Source organism: Solanum pennellii, chromosome 8, assembly GCF_001406875.1.
Source record: "Solanum pennellii chromosome 8, SPENNV200".
Taxonomy (NCBI): domain Eukaryota; kingdom Viridiplantae; phylum Streptophyta; class Magnoliopsida; order Solanales; family Solanaceae; genus Solanum; species Solanum pennellii.
The window spans coordinates 14,742,342-14,752,172 of record NC_028644.1 but is presented as its reverse complement, the minus strand read 5'-3'; the positions used below and the strand labels follow the sequence as shown (position 1 = coordinate 14,752,172).

General features: G+C 36.4%; 1 protein-coding gene across 1 annotated transcript; it reads right to left on the bottom strand.

Moving 5' to 3' along the window:
* Nucleotides 1-419: 419 nt before the first annotated feature.
* On the bottom strand, nt 420-1,132 carry LOC107027500. Its single transcript, XM_015228656.1, has 2 exons — nt 790-1,132; nt 420-502 (listed from the first exon to the last, which is right to left on the bottom strand). The coding sequence occupies exons 1-2, from the start codon at nt 1,130-1,132 to the stop codon at nt 420-422; spliced, it is 426 nt and encodes a 141-aa protein (XP_015084142.1).
* Nucleotides 1,133-9,831: the final 8,699 nt, after the last annotated feature.

Here is a 9,831-nt window from a genome sequence, read left to right as displayed (position 1 = left end):
GTCCGTAGATTGTCTATAGACCTTTATGCTGGACCTTTTTCTGCAGATTTTTCATCGCACACTTGCACATATAGCAACCATTAGGCCATTCGTTTTAAATTTTCTTGACATCCTTGAGGCATAGACCCTATGTTATATCTAGATATATTTAACACAAAATTAAAACAACTATCTAATTGAGTAAAAGAATCAAATGAACAAAGAAAACTACTAAACGGAAAGCAGAAGCCAATCGTTGGCTAAAGTCTACACCTTGGATTTCCTCCAAAACAGCACTTGATTTAACGTCATGTCGTGACGTATGCCTCTTTAATACTCTTACTTCATAAATATAGAAGGCCCCAATAAAATCTTGCACACTCTTGGCGTTTCTTCGAGAAAGCCCTCTCCTTTTCCCGTTTATCTTGAAACTTGTTACCTCAACGTTTTCGAGCTCTACCGCTCCATTTGGAAACACTTTCTTGAGTAAGAAGGGCCCGGTCTAGTTGGACATAAGCATGCTCTGAAACAAGAGCAACTTACAATTGACTAGACAAATAATATCTCCCACAAAAAAAAATCTTACTTTTCAATCCTTTAATCATGGTACTTCTTCATATTCTCTTCATACAAGTTTAACTTTCATAGACTTTTAGTCGAAAATCATCAAGCATATTCAATTCATTCACTCTTTTATTAGACATGGCGCCCTAATCCAAATTCAGCTTCTTTATTTCCCACATTGTTTATGCTCGATCTTTAATGGCAAATGAAAAGCATTCCCATATAGAAATTGGTATGGGGACATACCTATAGGAGTATTATATGAAGTGGGATAGGCCCATAGAACATCCTCACACTTCTTTGACCAATCCATTCTATTGGCGTTCACAGTCTTCGTAATAATGTGCTTGATCTCTCTTTTTGAAACCTCAACTTGTCCATTAGTCGGCGGATGGTAAGGAGTGGCTACGTTATGGCGAACACCATATTTCCCAAGTAGTGCTTTGAACAACTTATTGCAAAAGTGAGAATGTTTGGAGAAAATATTGTTTTTGAAGAACGTGGTGAAACTCTTTCCTTCATTATATGAAAGCTCAATTGTCTCAACCCATTCGGATACGTAATCAACCACAACAAGAATGTACTTCATCGCAGGCGAACTCACAAAAAGGACCATAAAATTAATTACCCATAAATTAAACAACTCAATACCAATATCGGATTCATAAGAATCTCTTTAGCGATGGTCACAAGACTTGGTAAAGTCATGAACATCTTTGTTTATGGTGGACAAGTAGTATCCATACAGAAAGAACTTTTGCTCAATCATAATACCACTATAGTGCCCACCAACAGACGCCTCAAGTACTCTCACCATATCAAACTAGGGCACACAATGATGAATTATCCCATCAGCATAACTACAATATAAAGAAGGCTCATCCAAAAAAAACTTCTAAAGATCATGCATTACTTTCCACTTTTTGTGAAAAGACAAATCTGGAGTCACCAAATCACTTGCTAAATTATTAGGAAAGATTATAAACCAAGGAATCAAATCTTGAGAGGCCACTTGTACATGTTCATTTGCAAAAATCTCATTAATTTAAGCCTTATCACCAAGTTCAAGGAGAGCATCATCCTCTAATCTAGACAAGTGCTCGACAAGCTGATTCTCTGTCCCCTTTTTATCTTTCACCAAAATATCATATTTTTGAAACAACAACACCCATCTAATCTGTCGCGATTTTGCATCCTTCTTACCCATCAAATAACTCAATGCTAAATGGTCAATATGAACTATGAACTCGGTACGAAGCAAATAATACTGAAATTTATCGAATGCAAACACCATTGCTAGATGCTCTTGCTTTGTCACGGTATAATTCTTCTAGGATGAATTGAGGAATGTTACTTCATAGTAAATTGGATGAAGTATTTTTTCATGACTTTGTCCTAATACTATGCAAAGCTCTACTCCACTTGCATCAGACATGAACTCAAACGGTTCCTCCCGATTTGGTCCAATAATTATGGGAGTAGAGACTAGTTTCTTCTTACACTCTCAAAATTTTCTAAGATAAACATCGTCAAAGTAAAACTTACTCGCCTTCTCAAGCAATTTGCAGAAGGGATATGCAATTTTAGACAAAATTGCAGTTTTCACACATGTTAAGTATCTTGGAAAAAGTATCAAAACATCGATCAAACTAGTTATGTACAAAAATGACATTGCACAACCATAATGGCACGCGCTTAAAGGCAAAAGCCCCATAGGGTCAAGTGAAGATGGTCCTTTTTTATCTTTCGGAGCTATAGAAATTTCATTGTAGCCCTAATAACCATTAAGAAAATAGTACCAATCATTATCTGCAAGTCTATCAAATAGCTTATCTATAAATGGCATCGGATAGTGGTCCTTCCCAGTCGAAGCGCTCTACTTTTCGTAGTATATGCAAAATATCCATCTAGTCACAAGCCGCTTCAGACCAAATTTGTTTCTTTCATTAGGAACAACAGTAATACCAACTTTCTTAGCACACTGAACATGGAACACCCAACTACTATCTAATTGGATATATAACTCCAACATTCAACAACTTCATGATCTTCTTTCTGACTGACTCTAGCATAGGCATATTAAGTCTTCCCTTGTGCTCAATACTAAGTTTCGTATCTGGCATAAGTTTGATTTTGTGAGGAGTACGAGGATGTATCGTTATAATGTTCGCAATTGTCCACCCAATAGCTCGCTTGAACCTCTTAAACACCCTAACCAAGCACTCTACTTGTCTCCCATCAAATCTCGCGCAATGATGACCAGTAAGGTATAAACTTTCACTAATAATGCATACCTTGAATGTGGTGGTAAAGCCTCAAGCTTCAAATAAGGTGGTTCTTCAATTGATGCTTTTGCAAGTGGAGATTCACGATTTTTCATATGTAGCTCCAACTTCTTTGGTTTCTACCGATAAAATTACACCTATAGAGTGCAACAAACCGATTTGTTGTAGTCTTCAATACCATCACTGTCAAAGTTCATCAAAACCACTGCCTAGTAACTCAACACCCAATCATTCTTCAATCTGCACACCAGACACACTCTCAACTATATATGTTATAGAAGATACCGATTGGAGCTCACCATCTCATTCATGAACCTATAAACGTTGAAAATTTCTTCTTCATTGTTGAGTCTTAAATTTATTTGCCTTTTCTCCCTATCAACCAACGCATGTACAACGGCGAGGAATGGTCTCCCAATGATGATGGGAACCCCAGAGCCAACATCACAATGAAGAATAACAAAATCCACCAAAAAATGAATGACTCCACTTTAACTAGGACATCATGGAGTATACCAATGGGCCTCTTCAAAGTTGTATTACCCATTAGCAACCGCATTGTAGTCGATTTTGGATCTCAAAATCCTAACTTCTTATAAATGGAAATCGATCCGAGATTTATGCTCGAGCAAAGACCACATAATTTTTTAGCAAAGTGCAATAACCCAATGGTACGTGGGATTGTGAAAACACCAGAACCCTTTTATTCTTAATAATGGACCTTGTAGAAACAATAGTACAATGTCATAACCTATCATCACCTTCGAAACTCACTGACCTATTCTTTTTCAATATTTCATTAATAAACTTAGCATACCTAAGTATTTTCTCCTAAGGTTATCTCAACGAAGCATTGATGGAAAGTAGCTTCAACATATTAATAAACTTTCAATATTTTCCTTCTTCAGTCTTCTTAAATAACCTCTGTGAGAAGGGTGGTGTAGGTGTTCGTATGGGAACAACTTCTTCATTTACCACTGCCTTTTTCTTTGTCGTATTCTTTCACTCGCCACTCACCTACACCGCCTCCTCATCCTTAATAGATTCAAATTTAACCCCAAATGGCATAGGTTAATAAGTGATTTGCTTACCCCTGTGCGTAGTGACTGCCGCCGTATTCTTTGGATTTCAGAAGCTATTACTTGGAAGAATACTAGGTTGATGTGTGTTCACTGTTGTAGACAACAATTGAATCTGCTGCTCAAGATGCTTTATTAATAATGCACACGCATCAAATTTCTTACCAATACCAGACAAGTCATTTTACATATCATTCACATTTTCATCAGTCGCTTCGAACCTCCTCCTCATCTTTTGAATCATATATCTACTAGGAGTCTTATTACCTTAATCTTCCCTAGGACTAGATTCATGATATTAAGAAGGAACATAAGGTCCAAACCGATCATTCTTGTTGCAATAGTTGTTCCTTTTTTTTATCGTGATTGTAGTTCCTAACCTAGACATATTGATCCTCTCAATTGTTGTTGCATGTTTTAAACCTTGGTTTCCTTGATTTTGCTCCAATAATCAATGTTGGAACATAAGGTGCTTGGTGGAAAACCCCTTTTCTCGTCATTCACCACATAAGCATCATCTTCATAGTAACACTTCCCAGTCGGTGGTGGTTTTCTACCCTGGTAGTTCACAGTGTTTCCTTCTCAGCACCTCCTCACACCTGAAGCTATCTCTGGACACAGACACAAGATCTAGGATTACAAGTGATACCAAGTTAATCCTCTTAGCATAATCATGAGCATACTAAAGATAATAAACTAATGCAGAAGGTAATTAATAAATAAAATGAAAGGATGGGAAACCCATATAATATAAATGGAACATATGAAAACTTATGATTTAATACAAAGAACATATTAACTCAATTCTAAACTAAATCTACCTATGTCGTAAAATAGCCTCTAACTGACTAGTGTTTAGACGATCCCCAAAAAAGTCTAGAAATACTGAAACTTTTGGACTTAAAATGTGTACAATAAACTAATGACATTGTCTTTGGAGAATGAGGACTCACCACTGATTTTGCTTAACTGGAGATCAGGAACTAATGTATGCGTGATGTGGATGCTGAGAACCTGAACCTCCACCACGACAAGATATACCGCATGAATCTGCCAGTACATAAAAGGTACTCAATATCTAGGATAAAGTAATGCTGAAATAAAATATAACTGAACAAAGCAATAAAGCAATGAAATAATTTGAACATCATAAGTATCCTTAAATACAAAGCATTGACTAATCGGAATGCAATGAGTAAGTTATATCATGTTGAGACTGAAAACCCAAACATTGTCAATACAATTGAGTCTAAATGAACTGTGGGTGATACAAATAACCGATAATAAAACCACATGACCTAACTGTGGATTCCGATGTATACAGCTTACCAAGAGGACCAAAATATACCCGGCTAGAAGTTATAAAGGAGCGCTGGCGTGATAACTTAAATGATGCCCTCAAAGGGGACTTACAACCTTCGTGGCTAGTACCTCTAGGACTATTTGGGGACGTTGAACCATAGTCCAACTCCTATATTTCTACTCCCAATGAATTAAGTAATTAATATATATTTGTGACTAAATGTATGTAAGTTACTGGATATCTCAAACTGAACATGCAAGTTGAGAGTTAAACAATTAAACAGATACTGATGCATTAATAAGTGAGGAATGTATAATTGAATAACTGAAATATCTGACCTAGCATGTATAATTCAACAACTAAAGAAATACATAGTTAGGGTTCAGGAATTAATGTAGTCCAATAATTCAAACATTCAAGAAACCCTAGGTTTACTCATAATTGGGGAATCACAAAACTTACTGAAAACTAGGGTCCTAATGGGTGAAAGGAACCCACTAGTGAATTGTCGATGAATTCCAAAGAGAAATCCTAAGATTTTGGAGCTAGAACGGATGGAACCTTGTTGCATGCTTTAACTGGGATTCTTGACCTTTTTCCTTCCCTCCGAATTCTTACTTTCTATGTTTTGATTAATGATTTGAATTTGTTAAGTTCCACTAATGTTTCAAGATTTAAACTTACTAAAACCTCATTATTTAGGGTCTAAAAGATGCATCTTAGGGGTCAAACAAAATAGAAAAAGACCAAAAGAGCCCTTGATTTAACTTTTGTCAGAGTGACCAACAGAATTTTCTATGGGCGGTAGTTTAATCTACGGTTCGTAGGTTCGGGTCATAAGTCAAGCCTGCTAGACAAGGCTTTACTAAACCGAGCATAACCTTTTATTGAGAGGTTAAATTTTATCAAACTCGGTGGCGTTGGGAAGAGGATTTTATTATTTATGAGTTAATAGATCATGGGACACATAATTCATTTTTGTTGTAATAGTTATGACCATTTGAAGATAATTAAATAAGTATTTTCCCCCTAACTGACTGCTAACATTCACCTATGATATGTCAGTCCATCTACGGACGGTACAGGTTTATCGTTGTTCAAGTATAAGGATGGGTAAAGGGGGGCTTCGATCTAGGGACACAAATTATGAACCATGGTCTGGTCTACAGGCCTTAAGTCTATCCAGTGGGTCGATACCTACCCATTTTTCTGAGCTGGGTTTGGGGAGATGTTGCAATGGTAAACTACGGTCCTAGAACACGCTTCATATATTAGACTACGATTCATGGATGGCAATCATAGGTTGCACATGCAATTCTCTAAAAACTGAAATCTTATCTTTTATTTGATATCGGGTGTTACAACTGACAAGCTTCAATACCAACCTTAATCCAATTCTCATCTGTGCCATCATCTCACGAATATCATGTGTGGATTGGTTAGTTGTGGCTTGGACTGCAAACATTCTCTCTGTATCTGACTTTCTAGTACTTCGAGCTTTGTTTTTTCAAGAGATCTTCTCTAGTTTCCACAATCTACTAAAAAGTACATTGACCATATGAACCCCCATTAATATGATCAAGCACTCCCTTACTATTTTCATCCTTCCCGCCCTACAAATTTTTTTTTCAGCGATTCCTCTTCAAGGCGGTGATTCAATAAACTTCTTATGAAAGCGGTGAATCGATCCTAAGAACTACATAAAAACTCTCTAGATAGTGCCACATAGTTTTTAGCTTATTATTTTTGTTTGTCTTCTTAGACACTACAGTGAATTTATCTAAGAATGCATTGCTCACATTTATCAATTGCGTTGTAAGGATGTTCAGAAAACAAAACAACTGCATCACTGGTCAATGGTAGATGGAATACTCAAAACTCGATAACATCCATTTTCCAGTATAGTCGACCAACACAACTTTTACTAACCACCCTAGGCTTGGCTATATGAGCATGAGGGTCTTCCTACGCCAACAATGAAAATAAGCCTCTCATCTTGAGCCTCTGCATCAACCTAGTAGTGACCACAAAGATATGAACCAGTGTAGATGAGGTAGGACATGATGTCCATCAGAATCAGCAATGTTAATATTGACCTTGTAGTTTTTATGTGGTCGTGGCCCCGGTGGCTCCTGCACCCTCAATGCATCTCCTAGACAATTTTCAGCCAAAGCCTGATTATTTTAATTCACAACCCTCGGAGGTTGCAACCCAACACCATATCCTAATTCTTATCCAATAGGGTTTATTGCTGCTCCCTGCTTATTAATTCTCTACAGTGTTCTATTCAGTTCAGGATCGTATGGAGTAAGTGGTTCTCCTTGACTCCGTGTTCTTGGCATACACTAGAGTTGGAACCTGAGAGAGCCAAAAACAAAAACAAAAAGTAAAATTTTGACATATTTGACTAATGTTCAATAATTTTGTTAAATTTAATCTAGAAGAATATTTTCCGTAGCATCAACATCAAAATTTGATTCTCTCAAATTACACTTCTCTAAAGAATCATTAGAGAACGTTATCAAGTAAAGAACTTAATTTGCATGTTGGGATCGATCCCACAAGTAAAATTGTCTAGATATAACTTAACTCACAATTATATATATTTTGTTAATGTATTTTGAAAATAGGTAATTGAAGGGAGGATTTTTTAAATAAATTTGGATAATTGTACAAGTAATTAGTGACCAAGATTCAAAATGTAGTTGCATCAACATAAGAAAGTAAATAGCGCATAAATGTTCTCCATAATACCATAACGCAACATCCCTTGTATATTATATGTAAAGTGATGTATTCAGTATATCTGGATCCTTGTTCCGACATCTAGAGAATTTCACCCCGCGCCTTGGTCAGGCTTTGTGTGTATACTTTATTTACCCTTACCATTACCTCATATTAGGCATCACAGCGATATGTATCTTTGTTTTCACCCTTGCACTAGTCAACATTAGACTATTAGATAGTATCACACTAAATCTATATTTGATAATTCCTTTTTTATTAATTACCTCCTTTGTTCGACAAGTAGCAACAAGGTGTGTTCTAGTGCATTCACTCATTAAAAAGACTCCTAAACAAAAGAATTATGAAATCATGCAATCAGATTATTCAAAAATTTAATAATTACTATTCATACATTATTAATTGCTCATGGTTCCCACAACCCTAGTTGTTGATTCAATTACCCATATTAGGAAGATAAAAATTCTTTGTTTTATATGAAGAAACCATGAACTTATAAAATAGGAAAAATAAACCCAAAATTTCAACTTCACTTGCGAAGCCAAAATCTTCAAAACGTACTATTGTAATCAATAATAGACAAAGTTTGCAAAATTATTCTTCAAATACAAGAAATAAACAAGAATAATAAATTCTAGCCCCCGAAAACGAGGTTTACAGACGTTGTTATACAAAAATAATTTTTAGGTAAAAAGGAAATGAAATAAGAAAATAAAGTTTCCGCGGGCGTTTTCAATCGATGACAATGACCAATGGTCTGTAGTTCAATCTATGGTCTGTAGGTCCCTTCCGTGGCTCAGTACACAGGAAAACATTCAGTCATTGAAAATAAATATTTTCTAACCAAGTCTAATGACAAAAAGTACAGACGATGGATCAATCTATGATCCATAGATCCTTGTCGTGACCCCAAGCATACAATTAGTCAAAATCATTCCTTGACTTCCCTTCTATGTCAATCATCTACGGGGCGTCAATGGACATACAGTTCGTATAATTCCTTTGTAGATGCCTTTTTGTGCACTTCTTTCAGCCGTTTCTCTAGTTCTTCATATCTGAAATTATTCTTGCAGGCATACGAAAACGTATATATACCCATATAAAATGTCCCTAAACCCACAGAACTCATAAGTTAAATGTAGTAATAACACCGTAAACTCACGGTACACCAGTGTAAATCACATCGGTCTGATTCGTGACAAAGTTTGTATCAGAGCGTAGGTTTAGTTGATCTCGATATACAAAAACAAGTCTAGTAGGCCTCGCGGAATGGTGTGGAGACATTTATACTTTTCTTCGAGAGGCTAAAGGACTTTAGGAAATCCTATTTTCTCTTTTCTCCTTCTGTGCTATAACATGGATCCAATTGATATTTTGGTGATACAAATTGGTGTTTAACCTCATTAACTCTTCTTCCCAAAAATGGTTGACACTAGATTCAATAGTGTCAGGACCGTAAATCCCATCAATGCTCCAGCTAAGGACTTTATTGTGAGAGGTCTCAGTCGAGGCACAGTTAGTGGATGTCCATGTGGTAGAGGTCATGGAAGAGTAGAACCTTTTACGAATGAACCACTAGTTAAGAATGCTTCTAGGAATGATCCTCCGTCTGTGCACCATGGAGAGATAGATGAGAATATTTTGGTTGAAAATGATAACGATGTGGTACATCAGGAAGAGGTGCAAGTTGAGGCTACAATAGTTCCCCTTTAGATCGAGACTTAGCTGAATAGATTACGTCTTTCTTGAAAGATTTTGTTGGTCCTAGAGTACTTCCTTCTGTTGAAGAAAATTTGGCTCCTGCCAATTCCCCTTATGGCACCAGCACAGTCCTTGAAGTGGATAGAACTAGAGGTAATGATGATTCCTTATGTCC

Coding starts and splice junctions, on each gene's coding strand:
- LOC107027500 (XM_015228656.1), bottom strand. CDS start 1,132: ATGAAGTACATTCTTGTTGTGGTTGATTACGTATCCGAATGGGTTGAG. Junction 503..789: donor TTCATATAATACTCCTATAG/GTATGTCCCCAT, acceptor CTCTTGTTTCAG/AGCATGCTTATGTCCAACTA.